This window comes from Struthio camelus, chromosome Z (assembly GCF_040807025.1).
Source record: "Struthio camelus isolate bStrCam1 chromosome Z, bStrCam1.hap1, whole genome shotgun sequence".
Lineage (NCBI taxonomy): Eukaryota > Metazoa > Chordata > Aves > Struthioniformes > Struthionidae > Struthio > Struthio camelus.
Window position 1 is genome coordinate 76,867,746 of NC_090982.1, and position 18,968 is coordinate 76,886,713.

At 44.2% G+C, this 18,968-nt stretch overlaps 1 protein-coding gene and 1 long non-coding RNA gene across 2 annotated transcripts in view; both read left to right on the forward strand.

Moving 5' to 3' along the window:
* Positions 1-18,162, forward strand: part of LOC138064622 (uncharacterized) — a 35,481-nt gene extending 17,319 nt beyond the window's left edge. The window contains exons 2-3 of the long non-coding RNA XR_011137868.1: positions 10,894-11,109; positions 15,501-18,162. This is a non-coding gene — a long non-coding RNA (uncharacterized lncRNA). The remainder of the gene's footprint in view (positions 1-10,893; positions 11,110-15,500) is intronic.
* A 655-nt stretch (positions 18,163-18,817) lies between these two features.
* Positions 18,818-18,968, forward strand: part of LOC104147812 (collagen and calcium-binding EGF domain-containing protein 1) — a 110,581-nt gene continuing 110,430 nt past the window's right edge. The window contains exon 1 of the mRNA XM_068928919.1: positions 18,818-18,941. Coding sequence (XP_068785020.1) covers positions 18,847-18,941 — 95 coding nt within the window. The 5' untranslated portion in view covers positions 18,818-18,846. The remainder of the gene's footprint in view (positions 18,942-18,968) is intronic.

Here is an 18,968-nt window from a genome sequence, read left to right on the forward strand (position 1 = left end):
TATGCAGCTTCTTGCCGTCCGCGCGGCGACTGCCTCCGGTTGTAAGTGCCGCGATGCAGACAGCTGGGGAGCAGGCGGCTGCTGGTGTTTGCTTGCTTGTTTGCTTATTCTGTGTTTGTAAAGCCCTTCGTGCAATAGGTTTTCTTAGTCTGTGACTGGTGCTCATGCAGTCTGTGGCAATACTAATAAATATCTCTGACAGCTGGGCTATTTTGGTTTTGCTTGGCTTGACTTTTTTCTAGCTTGGATCTGTTGCACGTTCCAGTTGCAGAATGAAGGACATTGGGTTCCTATCGCAGCAGATTAAAGTTGCTGCTCTGATGAAATATTTCATTTCCCCTCTCTCTCCTCTGCTCGTGACTTATAACTAGTTGTTTCTTTCATTCACATTCTATTTCCAGTTATCCAGATAGATAAATACAATTTTTCATGGTAAATGTTTGTGATGTTCACAATTACACTGTCAATACATGATGAAATGTATTTATTTGTGTCACCACTATAATACTTGGGGTTTTATTGGCATTGCTAAGAATAATTTAGGATGTACTGCCATCTAATGGCTCTGTTAATAGTAGAGGAAACCTAATAGCTTGGCTTGTGTTAGCTTCAGGAAGAAAAATGAAAAGTTTTTCAGTTCCAATAGGGAAAATTGTATTTAAATTACGTGGCTGAAGATAAAACGTGCAGGGTTCCATTCTGAGCGTTTGAGGTCTGGCAATCTTTCATGTCCTTGTTATGGTCAGGGAAAAGTGTAAGTACAGGAATATACTTGTATTTTAGTGTCATATAATTTGAAGAGTTCTCGAGTCTGTCATTAAACTTAATGATCTTTCTTAAAATAGAAGTTCAACAGAGAGTTTTTTGCATTCAAATTTCAGGGAAGTCTTCCTCTGGCTTTGGCTTGACTTTCCCCTTTTTAGTGATACAAGACAGTTAATGAGTGCAGGCCTGAATTTAAGTCTGTGCAGCTCTTTTTCAAAGAGGGGATTTTAAATTGGGATGGCCTCTCACCTCCGCCACTAGGAAACACACCCAAAATGTACTTCCAGATGCGTTTTGCCATGATTTCTTCAAAGCGCAAAAACAATATCCCTTCCCAGCAAGGCTGTGACCGTTTCTGCTGGGCAGAGAGGTTTCTCCTTGCTGCTAAAGCCCAGACCTGTCGCGATGTCCGTGCTGAGTGTGAGACCCCTGGCTGCCACTTGTGCCTGCGCGGGGCAGCCCCCAGCCTCGGGTTTGCAGCGCAGCTGCGCGCGGCTCCGGGGACCGCAGGGAGGAGCAGGCTGCGGAGCCCGAGCCCTGACGGCAGCGAGCTGCTGGCCTGGGGTCAGCAAAGCAGCTGGTACCCGTGCGACTGCCTGATGCAAATCCCACGGAGAGAGGACTGCATCTCCGCCTGTGCTTTGTATGACACCTGTATTGTCACTGTTGGCAACCTGTAATTGAGCAGGGGAAATCAGTGTGAAAGTGCATCTCCTCTTCCCTCCGTCGTCCCCCCAACCTCGACTCTGACTCTACTCCTGCCACTGCCCAGCGGGCTACGGGGCTCCCCTGAACACACTTGCACGCCTCGTTTCTCTCACCTGACCTACATCTGGCTCATTCAACCTCCTACTCTCAGCATCTGTCACCCCTGGAATATTAGGAATGTTCCTTGATCAATTTATACTGATTATCATTTATTAAATCGCCTCTTGGAGCACTGTTTTACAGCCCTGTGTAGTACTAAGCCCATGACTCAATGGCACTAGCCATGCAGTGTTGCAAACAGAGTATCTTAAGCGGGGTTGTACGCCCGTTGATGATACCAGGAAGAGTGGGAAACGTTGGTTTCTCCTTCCTGCAGACTTTTCTTAATGGAAGTCTTGTATGTGTGTCTGACGTCCAGAAGACATAAACTGAAGATTTAAAAAAACAGTGTGTACTTTACTGTTCACATCTCAAGCTTAACTGAAGAAGGAGGGGAAACAAAGCGTATGACCACACAAAAATGCAGCAGTTACAGAAATAGCCGTGCCCAAAATGGCCCAGCTGGGTGAAACTTTTAACTATGAGATTAAACTGCCTTAAGATCTGAGTGACTAGATTTGCGTTCAAAACAATGCTGTGCTTCAGTTACCTAGGCACAGCAATGACTTCTGTGAGCACCAATGAGTTGAATTAAACGACTAAAACCCTTATAAGAATAGGAAAACCATTCTGTCAGTGTCCAATAGAGTGCATCCCTAGCTAATCCCTCTGAGTGATCAGTGCTGTAGGCTTGTTCCTCTGGGAAAAGGAAGCCTAGTGCAGCTTTCAAAGAAGCACCGGCTGGGTGAGGAGGAAAAAAAAAAAGATCACTCTGAAAGTACTCACAAGGAAGTCATATGTAACAAAGAAAATTGTCCTCTGTCCTAGAGAAGATGCATACAATGGAGTTATGCTTCAAAATGGAAACTTTTCCTCTATGGAATTGGAGGAGCACTGAACAAGAATTGCTGACTGGAGTTTCTTCAGTCTTTGCATGGTTTCTGGTAAGGAGCAGGAGCTGAGACTGTTCAGGATAAACTTCCTTCCAGCCTGCTTGTCTGAGCCCTAGGATGAGAGGGAAGGAGGGGGTTCTGGTGCGTTGGACATGTGCTTTTCTTTCTAGATTCTTTAAGCTTGCAGTTGGATAACTCCGGACTAGGATCACCCCCAGGCCTAATTGATTTGCACCCAAGGTCACTTTGGCTAAGACCCTACATACTCGACAGTCACAGTGTTGTTCTAACAATGATTTATTTTCCTAAATCCAAATGAATTCTCTATGCCACTGTCACACGGTGCACGCACAACCGGGATTTTCAATTTTTCACTTGGACGCTTAAATTCCATGAGGGATGAAGTTCTGTTAAATCTCATGTAACCGATCATTTTGAATGAAAAGTCAGTTAGCGGCAGGAGGTCAAAGGAAGTCATTTAAACTGATTGTTTGTAAAGGAAGCTATCAGTTAGAATTTAATGTGTTTGGCCCAAGCTGAACTTTAAAATGGAATCTTAAATGGTTTTTAGGTTGGTCTTCCTCCCCGCCAGCTTCTGAGCTGACTCCAGTAAGCCCAGCGCTGTGGTTTAAATATAGCAACTGTTTTAGAAATTAGTCTTTCAAGGTTTATCAAAAAGTGCTTGTACAGTATAACTGGATCTAGTGAGACATAAGCCAGTTCAGGAGAAAGAATAATATTTTGTGCATGGAAATTTTTCCATGCGGAGAGGACAGGGCAGGGTGGCCTTTTCTGTTTCCATTGCAAACAGCTAAGGCAGCAGGAATGATTTTAGAAGTCTTTTCTTCTCAGACCGAAAGTGTCATGTCCATTAGCAAAATCTACCCTTTTCACGATTGATGTAGTTCACTGGTACCTAGCTTTAAGATTGATGTTTTGTTTATTTGAAACCGATCCTAATTTAATACAATAGAGATAAAGTTAGTAACTGTACCTTTTCCTACCGGGGGGATGCTCTTGCTTACTCAATGTATTTTGCCTTACTCTTCCCACCCAACCATCCCTTTCCTGGGGCAATGGGAAGAACCTCTCCCGCAACAATGCATACTGCTCCACTTCACTTAAAGCCTCTTCTTCATTCAACAAGCCTTGTATGACAGTCACTGCAGAAAGGACTCTTACCCAACCCAGCAACCCTTTCTGAAAAAAAGGGAATGTTAAGCACAGGGAAATCTCTGTTCAGCCAAAATCATCAGAACAGCTTCTACTTACAGCCTAAAATGCTCAGAAATCACCGGCTTCTCCTGGACTGATACATAGCTAGATTTTTTTTACCGCATCCTGTAGGCCTGCTTCTAACCTACTCCCATGCAGATATATTAGCAATGGTGTGGGTGGCTGAAAACTGACAATACTGATTTTCTGAGTTCCACTTAATCCATATGATGCAAGCAGTTCTCCTCTGGGAAAAACATAATCAGTGGTTTGTCCACAAGGCTGGTCTCTCAAGAATAGATCTCAGCAGTTCTTGGCATGGAGAACACCTTTCCTCGGTTATTTGATCTTAAGTTAAGCTCACATCATTTTAATATCTGCGAGCCTTTTAGAAAGACATGTGGTCATCCATCCCTTTCATTTGTTCATCTCATCTTGACCACCTTACTTACCCACATCACCCAAACTACCTGCGCACTGTGGTTTGTGCCCGGAGTTGCTGAACATGTTCTTCACTACTTCTTTCTTTCCCCTCCATTTCTGTTTCATTCATATACAGAAACACTGTTTGACTATTGGGCAAATCCATGTTTGTTGTTGACACGTTATGTTGTTGGCTTTTTTTCAGCTGTTTGGATCTGGCAGCTGGTCCTTCACAGAGGTGTACTAGCCCGTGCAGGTTAATAGGAATGTATGAGTGAGAGAAAAAGAAGAGGCTGATCTCTGCAAAGCCTCAAATGCTGCTAGATTTGAGTGAGACACTGTGGGAAAGACCTTGCGAGCTTATTTTTGGAGCCCAGCCACATCTCACAGCAGAAAGTAAGGTGGGTAAAAAAGTTGACAGAGCTTTTGGTTCAGTTTCAGTCTTTATCCAGAGCACAGGCACTTGAACACTGCTGAAGGTAGAGCTGCAGCCGCTTGAAGGCTTTGTAATGGTTTATGCTGGCAGAGTGTGTAGTGAAAAGGGGCTTGGTGAAGAGCTGGGCTGCTGGAGTCTACTGGTTGAGGCTGGGCTGTGGGGGAAGGAGGCTCTTCCCACCAACTAACCGGTGCCATCCGTCTCTGCCTCCGAACCGCACACGAGCCCTTTGGAGCGAGCCTGCCGTGCGGGAGGTGGTATCCCATCCCGGGGCTTTGTGCGCTGCAGGGATGCGGAGCAGCATCCGCTGACCAGTCTGAGCAGCCCCTCGCTTCCTGAGGAGCTCGATCTAAGCACGAGGGCGGGTGCCACCAGCAGTCCCTGGCAAACCCGGGCTGCAGCTAAAACAGCAGAGGAAAGGATGACATTGCTACAGAGATTGTCATACATGGAGTCCTCTGGGAATGGGCAGGGAGGATATGCCTAAAAAAAATTGCATTTATTTAACTTTGACATGTTCACAGAGTCGTGGAGCTAAAACAAGTGCTTCCATGTCATATTCAGCCCTAGTTTATTGCTTTTGTTTGTGTTTCTAGTTTTCAGTTTGCAGGGGTGAGAGAAAAGACTTTGAAGAGATATATATATTTCTCTCTGTGTATGTGCCTTGTTTTCCTCACAGATGCTGGAATGTAACGGACAGTTTTCCCCTGCAGTCGTGCCCAGCTGAGTCTGTGCAATTCATCCTCGCGCAGCAATTCCCTGCATGGATGTGTCAGGTCTCCCTCTCCCTCCTCTGCTTCTGCTTTGCTCTCCGTGGCTTACTTTGCTGTGTACATCCTGGGCATTTTCATGGATCCTAAGGTTTAGAATGAGAAGATTTTGGATCACACGTACTTGTAATTCAGCTCATAAATTAGCACCAGAAAACTATACTGCTTTGCTGCAATGTCTACCTGGTTGTGTTCTTGCAATGTAGTCCACAAGGGCAGGTTAATGGCAGATAGGATTGGCAGTCCACAGCTTGGAAGTTTTTCCTATTGCCTTATTCCTCTCTTCGACCTGTCCGGCTTGGCTGTGACCCAGCCGCTTTAGGCTTTTACTGGTGTGACATTCCCCCACTCACAGTCACGGGGCACACAGCTTCCCACTGTCCTCAAGGAGGCAGCTGATACTACAGAAAAAGATCATCTTGGGCTTCTCACTTTTCCTGCTCGCTCCTTGGTTAGCTCAAATTCTTAATCTTTCAAAGCAGCAAAATCCAGTAGTGTCTTTCTTGCATGATACTGAAAATGAGGGTAAAAGTGGCCGCTCGACATCTCCTGTTTATTGCACTTCTTGCCATGTTTTGACCCCTTTTAATTTTAACTCTTTTCTTTTTAAGATAGAAATGCTGAGGGAGAAAAGGGATATTGAACCAGGCCTACTCTCTTATTAATTATGAATTAAGGCTATGTTGCTGCACTAATGATGCCTCTTTTGTATGAGATATCTTTATATTTCGGAGGCCGTTACAGAACTAACTACTATGTGATCCAAAGATTACAGAAAACCTGCAACTAAGTGCTAGCTTGCAATTTATATGCAGAGTTACAAGGCGAGTTCGGGCTCTGAGCATGGGATTGGGACAACCCCTCGGTAACGTAGATCTGGCTTTTGAAACCACATTGCTTAAATAGTGTTAGAGCACATTCTGTCTTCACTCCACAGTGCCAAGGCTTTCTGGTTTTGTGTTTTGCTATTTACCTTAATGTGACATAGCTAACTGAGAACAACAACCTGACTTTGCTGTTTGCACGTGAGAGAACCTGCATATTTCCAAGAAGTTGTGATGAGAATTAATAATTATTCATATTGTGCAGATTCAGTGCTCATTTCTCCAAATGGCTGCAGATATTGTGGATGACTGGAAGAAAAAGGGAAAGGATATACGTGTACCCGCCACAAACAGGGTTGGAATGACTGAAGGCACGAAGGTCTCTGAGCCCTTTTAATGTAGACTTCTGGGAATTACAAGCCAATGGAAAAATATCTCTTCTCTTTCTGGTTTTTGCTACATTGTAACGCACAGCTATGGCTGCTCACCTCACACTCTTTAATCTCTTAAAAGACCTCCTCCGCTGATTTGGTGGGCTGTGGCATGTACAGTTAAAAGTCAACCCAACTCTCCTTTGGTAGAAGTGTGAGCGGGGGTTTTGCCATTGATTTTAGTAATGGCAGAATCCAGCCCTGGTGTTTTTCGTCTTGTTAGTAACATACTCCTTATGTCACTTCTTGCCGAAAATTTTCAATAAATCTATCAACTGCAAAATAAACATGGCCCTGAAATGCAGGGTCTGAGTGCTGGTGTGGCGGATATCACAGCTTGCCAGCTATTCATATAACTATCTGTAGGCCAGCACACAGCTTTCTTTTTAAACACCCCATGGCAGAAAGTAACACATTTTTCAGTAAAGCTCTCGAATGGAATAACGTGAAACATGCAGGGCAGTGACCGCAGCTGTTGCGGGAAGATAGATAGCAGTATGCATAATCTTGACCAGAGTGCACATTCTGGAAGTAAAACTACTTAATGTCAGGAAAGGCATGCTTGCCACTCTATATTTCAGTTATAAATGCCTAACTGTAGCTTTGGCAGCGTTTGGATGTTAGATATACCATGGGCTTTGTCAGCACAAGTTGGGGTTGCAGCACACAAGCTGAATATCCAAATTCTTATTTTACTTGGGTCGATTAAGCCTGCAGTAGGTCAGGAGTGACCGAAGAGTAAACACGTATGAACTGGTTTGTCAGTTTGTTGCACTATTAATGATTACCCGTCCTTCATTACAGAGCAGTATGAATAGCGTAGCTAGCATATCCAGCAGCTGGCTAATGAATGCATTCACTTTTGTTCAGGCTGGGTTGCCAACGGGAGAAGGTGCTGTTATAGTTATACATTAATCGTTTGTACTGCGGAGTTGCTGATGCCATCAGCTCTCGGCGAGTGAGCCCCGCCAAAGTGAGCAATTGGACGCAGCACAGAGTTGAGGCCACTTTAGGAAGCAGGGATGAGCTGCTGGCCTTGCTACGCTGGGCTCCAACCCAGTGCTGCTGCGGACAAGGAGGAAAAAACACAGCAGAGGCAGGAGGAGGCAGTGATAGGAGCGAGTGAGGAATGAGGAGGGAGACTTCAAGGATGGATGAGCGGAAAGTCCCAGTGGAAAGACACAGAGGGGAAAAAGCTTGGGAGAGCAGGCTGCGAGCCTAGGAACTAACGGCTTAGAGGCCAGGGCCGTGTCGTGCAAACTGCTTGGTCTGAGAGAAGTCCGGCCCGGCTGATGAGAGACACCGGATAGGCCCTCTCCGGATGTTTCTTCTCTTGTGGGGGAGGAAGCTGGCCAGCAACAGCAATGACTTAAACTGATGGACACACTCCTTAAAATCAGGGCAGGTACTGGATAAACAGAAGAGCCCTACAGAGCTGCCGTTTGGCTGCTCTTGTCCTGGCTTGAGACTTGAAAGAGGATCTGGAGGGATCTCTCACCAAAACAAGCAGGGGGCTTCAGAGTAGCGAGCCCATGCAGATGCATCACGCGGCTGGTTTCTGTGCTGTGCCTGCTCACTCCACGTCTGACGATCTCTTTGCTTGTAGGGGCCGCCCGACTGGGAAACGCCTTATCCCAAGTGCAATGTTTCATACATACTTTTGTAATTCATTGAAACCCCCTTTGTTCTCATGGCAAGTAGCCACCTAGATGTGTTTAATCCAAAAATAAGTGTTGTAGATTATAAATAGCTCTTGCACATACACAGAACGTATTCCAAGGAAACATTTGGATGCATTGCCTGAAGAAAGAGTCAGTAAGGGAAAAGCAGCTTGGTTCAGCTAAGTGCCAAGGCATGCACTGCTAGTTTTCCTTGTTATTAAGGAGAAATGAGTTGCTATCAGGATTGTTCACTCTTTTTTCTGCCTTTACTTTTACGGAGAAAAACTACTGACCTAACTTTGGTAGGGAATATAGCTACAGAGGGTCATAGTATTAGAATGTGTCATTTTCCAAGGTAATGAAATCATGCTCGCATGTTCAAGTCATACTCATGAAATCATGTTTGAGAAATCAGAGTAAATATGACTCAACAGATACTTATTTTCTCTTTATATCACTCTTCTTTTTTTTTTCTTGGCTGATGCATAGACCTGGAAAAGCTGCTATTTTATATATATAGTAAAAGACAAATACGGTTTGCTAGCTGCAAAGGGCCATTTGGGTTACAAGAATAGTGTAACTTAAATAATATTCCAGAGTTTTTGGTCCTTCCAAAGCTCTACTGGACATGCTGAATGCTGTTCAGGACTTTAATAGACTTCTTCCCTCTGTCTTTTGCAGGTACTTGCATCCCTATTACATATATATATTTTATATTATATATTGCAGGTTTGGGATGTAAGGTCTTTTGTTTTCAGGATAGGATGGCTTTAGCTTCCTCAGTTGCATGCAAATTCGTTTGCTTTCCTTGCAGAATTTTTCCTTAACACAATTAGTAGTCACCTGTCCCTATATTATAGCTCCTCTGCCTTATCGGTTGCAACTTGGAGTCCTCATTAATCACTCTGGCTGCTACTACTTTTCTTTAAACTTCTGACAAGGAAAATAAACAGCTGTTACTCAGCAGCCTTTGCCAGCCAAGATGCTGAGGGCCATCAACAGCATTTTAGCTGCTGTCTTGGCCACTGATGACTTCGAACACCACTTACTCCTTTCCGGAAAGGGGAAATGGAGGATGCGTTGTACTGTTGTACTTGCGTTTTAGGGCAAAATATCTTCTGCCTAGTGTATGCATCTCTGCTTATATTGGAGTGGCCTGGCATAAGCTCTGCTGTGTATCTTTCCTGTACTGGATTAATACACTACAGTACCTTATTAATTGTACTGCAGTGCCAGGAGACTGGGACGAGTTATTTTCTATGAACTGGATGCTAACAGCTAACATTGCACTCCTGTATGTTCAAAGCCAGTTCACGGACCACTCAGGTCTTTTCTCTCCTTAGAGCCTACTTGTTGAAACATCGTGCCAAGTCTTTGAGATTGTTTTAGCGTAAGTTCAATAGTAAGATGCAAACCTTAGCAAATCTGGTAAAAAAAAAAAAATATATATATATATATATATATACACACACACACACACATATATAATATACATAAACACACACATGTATATACTATGTATATACTATGTATATACATGTGTGTGTATATACTTGCACACATTATATATGTGATATATATGTGTGTATATGTTTTGTATATATAAATGCAACACGGATCAAGCATGCAGAGCATGTCAATACTGTGACCCAAAGGTGTGACTGCAGCTTGCACAGATACCCTCTTGATGCCTTTAAGTGAGTTTACTCATATACTGGTAACTGTACAGCCGTGGGGCTCGGTGCTGGTGATGCTGCCAGCCACCAACTGCTTTCCCCAGCCACTGTCGCCTGCGGAGCGCTGCCCATGTGGAAGTGGTGGTGTACTGTATCTGCAAGAAGCTAGTAGTAGCCAGCTTCAAACAAAGAAAAGGAGACATTTATTTGGGCAATCGAGCCAAGGAGCTCCCTGCTAAAGGATGCTGGCTTTGCTAAAAGTTCACGTGGGCTCTAGGAGCAATTGGAAGGGAAGTTTGTGGGAGGAATCCACTGAGGCTTCCTAGCTACATAGGAAGGAAGCCCATGAGTTGAGGATGGTCATATATGTTTATCATCATATGTGTTTCTACATTGCCTTATAGCCATTGGGTGACAATATGGGGCTAGGTACGGTCTGAGCTTGCACAGCCACTCTTAGGAGTTACTGTCATGTCTTTGGGTTGCAGTGTGGGTATATGTATTTATAGTAGGAACAGAACTGAAGGTTTTGTCTCCAGAAACACCCTGCTCATTCTTTTAATCTAAAAGTTGCTATGAAGTTGTTAATTGCTACATATGATAACAAGAGTAGAAGCCAGACTGCAAAAGGCAGCATTGGTGCTTGTGTGAGTGTTTAAGGAATTACAGTGTGTGATGAGTTTTGAAAGTTATTCTAGCAAGATGCAAGGAATGCAGGAGATCAAGCCCCAGCTGACTGTAACATTAGAGTTCCTGCAAAGGGGTAAATATGAAAAAGGAGACGTCTCAGATTCATTGGTATAAAGCACCCATAGTTTCTTGTTGAGGCCAGTCCATCTCTCAGTAATGGGCACTTTTAGCCTGAAGCTGGAGCGGATGCATGCTGCTTGTTTGGGGGAGAAAAGTCCTCAAGGTGAGATTTTATACTTGTCTTAACTACTAACACTTCAGTAAATGCATATTTGAATGCAGATTTTCTCCTTTTCCGGCAGGAAAATAATCTGTCCCACCATGCTCTGTTTGCTTCCTGCCTGCGCTCAACAGACTTCAAAGTCTCCCACCTGCATCGTTGATCACTGGGAATCAGCACTTTGCAAGCTCAAAAGAATGGATTATTTTTTACTGTCACTGATTTTTTCTTTCCTACAAGCGTCCCGTGCCACTGCTTTAAGCTTTTTACTTTCAGCCATCTCCTGCGGGGAATTCAGGTGAGAAGCTATATAGTTTCTCTTGAAATAGGTATTCAAAGATTACGTGATTTCTTATGCCTTTCATGCAGTCATCAGCAGAATTATACAAGCTGTGTTCACTACTGGGCATGGGAGGTGCCTGGAGAGATCTGTTTTCCACAATGAATATGTTAGAACTTATTTCTGAGTAATTTATAGGTGATTTGTTAGAGTGGTCAATCCACCTAGAAAACAGTCTTTTATCTCTGGCACAGCCAGCATGGCTTTAATGGGAAGGGACTCTTTAACTGAGACAGTTTAAAAACACTTGCCTTTTGACCCCTTTCTTTGAGATTTGATTGAATGTGTGGAGTGTTTTTGCAAGGAGTGTAGAATAAATAAGCAGTGAGTGAGCTGTCACAAGCTGTAGAGTGAAGGTCGTATTCTTCTTTTTTCACTTGTGTTTTGCCAGGTTAACTTCAATGAAATGGGTGACTGATCTGAATTTAGCCCATTTCTGTGATGAGTTACATGTGTTGCACCAAAGAGCAGAGCAAAACTCCAGTAAAAGCTGCCTCGTTTAGAAGGAAGTCAGGGGAAAAAGCGTATCAGTACTAATAAGGTGATAAAAACGGCATACAGGAGATGAAAAGCACAAAATATACAGTTATTTCCATGGCAGTGAAAACTGTGCACCATTAGCGTAAAGCTGTTGCTTCCACTTTCATGCCAGCTTGCTTTTCAGTTTAAATAACCTGTCTCAGTCTGTAAGCGGAGGGGTTTTATGTTTGGGTAAACTCTGTTTGCCCACTTATAAATTATAGGCAAGTAAAAACATTCTTCTGTCATTAGATTTAGAGGCAAGGGTCAGAGTGTGTGTATATGTGTGTGTGTGTCCCAACTTTCCCAAGGAGGGCAGGTGCAGCTGGCATCACAGAAGAGGGAGGAAAGGCAGATTTCAAAGTCTGTGGCGTGCCTGTACTTCTCTCAAGCCTCACTGCACCCAGCTTGGGCCATAATTACTCCAAGAAGGGCTCTGTGCCCTCTGAGAAGGCTTGAAAAACTCGGGACTCCCATCCAGTCGCATCCTTGTTAATGCATCTGTCACTCCAGTGTGCCCATGGCTCCGCGGGAGTTCGAGCCAAAGAAAATACAGCTGGGTGGAGATGCCACAGCGGGGGCATGTGTACAAAGTCTCCAGGCTGCGTTTTCTTTGGCGCAAGCTCCAAGGATGGCCGTGAGCGTAAGAGTGCGATCGCTGCTTTGGTTCCCAGTGTATCATAGCCCTTCCCCAGCTGCCTCCACGCCTTTGAATAGGGGCAGTGCCTTAAAGCAACGCTAAGGCTGGCTATGCAAAAGTGGCCCTTTCACAGGTGACATCAGCTCTGCCTGAGCTGCCTTGGATGGTGTCAAACTGTAGTCGCAATCTGGCCTCAGCATGTGTGTTAAAGACTGCAGGGGACCCTGCATTGTAGGGACTAGACCACGACTGAAACCTGAGCTTGCTGCGTCTTGGTGTAGACAGACCCAGAACGGTGCAAATTTGGATTAAGTAGCTCTGGTAGAACACAATGAAATTTGCCCTGCGGCATGCAGCATTCCTTAAAGAAATCTGTATCAGGAACAAGTAGGAAACTGCAGTTATATATTCTATAGGGTGAAACATCTATTTGTATAGGTAAAATGTATATTTTACATTTTTAAAGATACCTATTTTGTGTTTCAGCACTGTGATCAGGATAAAATTTTGCCTCACAGGCAGCTCTCTTAGATTCTGCCTAGACAAACCTGAGCGAAGGTGGGAAGGAAGAGATTAGGTCATTTTGGAAACAGTGTGCTGAATAGGTTCAAAGATTAAGGCCCAGACTCTTAAAGGTATTTAGACTGCAGAGGATTTGGGCCTATGTCATTTTCCTAAGGAATTTGAGACTGAGGAAATAATTGAATGCATATTCTCCACCGTTTTGCTTGCTTGCTTAATTGTATGTATGGAAACTGCATGTGCACATGTGTGTGAGCATGTTTAAAAGTACATTTTTTTGGCTGTTGCTTCATCCATTCTCTCCTGATGTCTTCCACGTATGTGGCTTGATGCCTTACTGCAACATCTGAAACTGCTGTCTTTATTGTCCTATGAACAGTATTCCATACTCCAAATAAAAGCTTGCCCATTAATCATATTTAATTAAAACAAGCAAACAAAAACTCTTAGTTTGGAAATTTTGGGTCAACACATGTCTTTCCCTGAAGTCTCCTCTTGCTCACATCTTCATGTCTACTCCTTGTGCTGTGCTGTGTACTGCTTTCAGAGAACCTTCTCCCACCTTGCTGACATCAATATCCCATCCTGATCCAAAACACACGTGCTAGTTGGAGTTTCTCCATCTATGAGTGATTGTGGTCACATACATATGCAAGAATCTTCAGTGCTGCGTTTTCTTTGTGAGCAACTTGCACAATGAAACAGGGCTTCCACAGCCTTTTTAATCGAAAAAACCACCTAACATTCTGGAGAGAAAAAAAAAAAAAAAAAAAAAGGAAAATTCCCGAGGGCTATCTTCCTCTGTGCTGCCACCATGGTTGAGTCTGCAAACAGAAGAATGAGTAGCCAGTGTAGTTTAATTTGTATCATTTCTAGTTTCCCACCTATTCTGTTGGCTTGTATGCACACATGGGAATTGCGCTGGTATTTGTATGCACTTGTGTTTAAAAAGCACTTCTTCGACCACTGCTTGGTCAACGATCTGCAGTCTGCCACACTGCCCAGGGCTTATGGAGCACAACGCTGCTATGGGAGGAGCATCGTGCGAGCGATTATTCCTTTGGGTGGAAGAGCCTGTAAATCTCAAAACTCAACCCAGAGCACAGGGACCTCGTACGAATTATCACAAGGACTAAATACAAGGGAACTGTTTATCTTGCTGTCCGTGCACTTAGAACGACAGCCAAAGCCTTGTCAAAGGAGCCGGGACTGACAAGAAGCACATACACACCTCTGAGGCCGTTGGTGACTGATAGCTGGGATGCCATGAAAGATTTTGCATTCTTCAGCTCTAATCTCTTATAACAAAATGGAATTCAAACCTAACCCTAGAGAAAATAAGTCAGCTCTGGTTAGTGTCATGTCCTGTCCCATATATGTATCAGTATTTGTTTTTGGTGGATTAGAGCTATCGTTTACCTATTTTCTGCTTGGTCAGCAGTGCTATTGTTTTAGCTGATATTTTCAAAGGTGTTTATTTTTGCTAGTAATCTAAGATGAGCCCTGTAATTATCTGTGAAATAGAGGAAACAGTCTGCCGTAATTCCTTTCAGTAGCTGTGATGCTTTCTAGAGACAATGCCTGACAGTTTCTATTGCTTGTTTTCTGAGGCCTCTTTTTCCATGGCTACGTTAAAAAGCAGTCACATCACGTTTCAGCTACCTTGATCCAGCATTGACAGCATCTTTCCTCTTCCTCAGCATTTTTATTTAATGCCTATTTTGTGACATACGTATTGTGGCAGGTTCCAGAAGTGAGATTAGGCCTTGTAATATTAGGCAAAATAAATAAAATATTTTCACTTTCACAAACTTTATCATCTTTTCATTATGTAACGCAAGATAGCTGAAATGAAGAGATGAGAAGAGAAACCAGCTTCCCTCAGCTTTTCAGTCTTCCTTCTCCCTGCCTTTTGCTCTTTGCTACCCAAACATCTCTCTCTGCAGCTGTGATCGTACCACTAGCTTTTCAGCATCCTTTCCTGCCTCTTTTCTGCTCTGACATATGCTCTCCTGGCTGTCCTACCATGCTCTTTCTGGCTGTAATATCTGTTTATACCTGGGCACAGCCGAGTTCCCACTGTAAGTTTCCCTAACGTTTCTTCAGCTCCTTTCTATTCCTAATTTTTCCTCTGCTTCTTCCTCTTTCTTTCTTTCTATCCCTTTTCTTCCTCCTTCCTAGATCCTAGATTCCTGTCTCCAACCATAGATCGTCTCTAACAGCTTCTTTCCTTTCACTCTATATCTTTGCTCTGCCTCTTTCTTCTGTGCTTCACCTGACCTTTATTGACTAGGCAAATCACCAACAGGTTAGAAAGAAATTCCACCTCTGTCTAATGGCTAATTATTCAGGAAATAATTTTTTTCTCTAGTATCTGGTTCTGGTTTTTGTCTGAGGCGAGACACTGCTCTAGATGCCTCCTGGATGTGAAGTGGTATGGAAAATTCCCACGTTACGCATGTTGGGGTGAGTGCGTAGTGGTTAAGCTCAGAGCGTGTAACAATCCCTGGAACAGCACGTTTGGAGCTGGACAGGTTCTGCTCAGGCATCCACCTTTAAAGGGATTCACAAACGGCAAATGTGAGGCCTTTGAGATCAGACAAGAAAAGTATCATAGGCCCAATGTCTTCTTTAAAAATCTCTGTTTTCTGTTTGTTTATACTTTCAGTTCTGCTCTGATCTCCCTGACCATGTGAATGCCGACAGCTGGAGACCTGGTACAGTTGCCATGAGGACACCTGATGCAAACATAATGCTGTAGTGGGATTAAGACTATTTATAAGAACTGTTTACTTGCTTTTTAGCTGAAGCAGATGGAAAATACACTGATGAAAATATCTGTTATAAGTGGATTAAGAAAATTCACAGTCTATACTGCTGAGAACTCTAGCGAAACATCTAAAAAAAGACCCCTCAAAATATGATGCTCACGTTATTTTTAAAGTTGGAGGTAAGAAGTAGGGAGAAGTAACCTTATCTCTTCAGAATCACCATTAAAATTTCAGACTTCTCTGTGCGTTTGTACAGTGCCTATTGCAAAAGGGTCTGACCGAGGCCTCTAACGGTAGCACGTTGTAACTACTCCAGGTCTCGTGAGTGCTTCATGTGTGTAAATGTCCTCAGTGTATTCCCAAAGAGTCAGGCAGGGTTCGCCGTGCTGTCCTTGTATATCCTTCTCGTCCTGTTTTGGGGTGTGCAGAGGCTATGCCTTCCCGCTGGGGAAATTCTCTTCTGAAGGAGCCTGTTCTGATGTGAAAGTGATCCAAGTCTGTTTCTGAGATATTCCAGTTATTGGCAAAATCTAGAAAAAAGCCTTGAATTTGTATTGTTGATTTAACAACATCATTATGAATGAAATAATTGTAGGAAACAATGCCTGTTCCTACATAAACAATATGAAGATAACTGCTGATAATCACATTATTACATTGCATTCCTCATGCTTTTTTTTTTGATAGTGCTCCAAATTTTGATACACCACTAGATCAACTTTATACATGCTTGAGTTGGGCAATTCAAAACTAACATGACCCTGTACAAGGAAAAGCATCCCTTGCACGAGAAATCACTTTCTGCTTATTTACTGTATATGAAAACAGTCCAGATCTTTCCTTCCCTGAGGCGATTGGAACATTTCAATGTTTCCTTAACCACTGGCACCCTTCAACACTTTTCAGGAAGTAACCCTTGTTCTCCTAATGGCTCCAGCTGCACGGTCATTAAAGCTGAAATGAAGCTGATAAAGAAAATGATAAAACCCTCAACCTTAATGTATTCAGTAGTAATAAGGTTATGAGTTGCAAAATATGGACGTTGTTGCATGGTGCTGTTTAACCCCTCTTTTCTATCTTTTATTGATCACGCTTAAATTCTTTCATGTATGAAACTTCAGGGCCTGCTTTGGCAAAGAGCTAAGTACATGATTAGCTTTACCCGCAAGTAGTCTTGTTTAAGTTAACAAGACTTATTTGTCTTAGTTAAATGAAGACCATATGTAAACTGCTGTAATATTTTTAATTAAAAAGATAGTACAGCATGCAGATAGTACAATATTATGTGGGTGGCAGGCCTTAAAGAGAAGGTGGGGAGCGGAGCTAAGCAATTCGGATATCAAATCAGATCTGTAAGGAATGGCAAAAGATATGGATAAAGGTTTTAAAAAACATGCTTATCCCCGGGCTCTGTAGTAATCTTTTAAAAATCAGAGTCCTTCCCAAGTCATGACACTTGGTTCTAGACTGGAAATCATCCAAAGGTTTTCAGCTCTGTGCTCCAGTATGATTCAATTGCTAAAAAAAGAAAAAAAAAATTTGGAGGGAATGTGACCACTTTGGGAACATAGTAAATTAAATCCTTAATTATCTATAGACAGACATCACAGGGGTTACAGCAGTGCAAACCTCTCATTTTAGACTTTGTTACTGGATACTTTCCACTTCGGCAGGGAGGGTAAAGAACATTATGCGGAGACAGGTGTCTCCAAAGCTCTAGGATCCAAGCACCCAGGTCCTGCTTTTGTTCCCGATTATCTCAGTATCAGCAGTGTCTGTGTGAGAGACGGAGAGCTTAACCCTGCGAGAAACACACACAGCTTTCACTGGCTTCAAGCAAGCAAGTCCTGTCTTTGCTTACTCATTATTTGTATAGAGGAAAAGAGGTAACTATGAAGGAATAAACGTTTAAATCAGCATCTCAATACTGAATGGAAAAACAAGTGAAAAAAAACAATCTGCCCTGCAGAGCACAGCTTCCTTGCTGAAATAGAACGAATATACAGTGGCACCTAGAGCAGAGAAATACCTTGAATTTGGCAGTTCACAGTGCAGGCAGCAGACCATAGTGACAGCAGGTGCTCAGCATGTCAAGGAAAACTTCCGAGAAACCCCAAAACTTTCTGAGTAACGGTCCATCTACCACTAGCCTTCTCCTGAGTACTGGATAACCTACCAAAAGGGTTAATAGCTTAATCACAACTAATTTGTATATGCGATTCTGCATTTTTTTAACTCTCTGGGTCTTCATATTACAGATTGGGGAAACTCAGGCATGGAGGGGTGAAGCGATTTGTTCAAATGCTGCCAGTGACAGAGCCAAAAATAGAAGTCAGGTTGCTCAAGTCCTCTTACACCCTTTTATTACTTTTGCAGGGGTTGCATAGGAGTTACAGTGCGTTACAATTCATACCTCTCTTTTTTTGGGGGGAGGGGGTAAAACGAGGTTATTTATACTATAGGTGAAAGTGCTAGTAAGGCTAAGTCACAGACCCTTAATTCTCCAAACCCTTTCATGTTTACAGGAGGTTATGTGGTGATTAAAACGAATGCATTGGCTGAACACTTTGCAAAGGTATTATCTTTTTTGCAGGTTTCTTCCCCCTGGTCCCAGACAGTTTAACCATGAGAACAGGATATGATACAACAAGCCAGACCTGATGCGCTACTTTATCAAAGTCTGTTGTCGTTGATCTCCTTTTTATGAATGGCGGGGAAGCGGCAGCCGTACACAAGGATAAACAACGGTTGCAGCAGAGATGCTTTGAACTGCTCTGTTCCTTTGGGAAAGAGATTTAAGATAAAGCTGAATCTGGAAAGCATCAGTGATGGTGCACCGAGCGCCGCTTGTCACCCCGACGGTTTAGGACCTTTCCCTTTCCATCACTTTCTGCCTCGTGGGGCTGGGGAGGGGGGCACAGGTCCTGCCCCGCGCCGCGCCGCGGGCGCCCCGCACATCTGCCGCGACTCCGCCACATCTGGATGCAGCACCCCGGCTCCGCCCGCCCCAGCGCGCCCGCCTTTCCCGGGACTCCCCCCCCCCCCCAACCCCCGCCATCCACCCCGGCCCGGCGCGGGCCACATCTGCCGGCACATCTGGGCGGGCGCGGCCCCTCCCCGCGGGCACATCTGGCGGCGGCGGGGGGCGGCCCCGCGCGGGGCGGGAGGAGCGGCGGCCGGCGCAGCCCCGCCGCCGGCCGGGGCGGGCAGAGCCGGCGCGGCGCGCAGGGGAGAGGCGGCCCGATGGGGCGGCCGGCCCGCAGCCTGGCCCCGCTCCTGCTGCTCCTGGCGCTGGGGCACGCCTGGACCTACCGGGAGGAGCCCCAGGACGGCGACAGGTGGGTCCCCCGGTGCCGGCGCCGTTG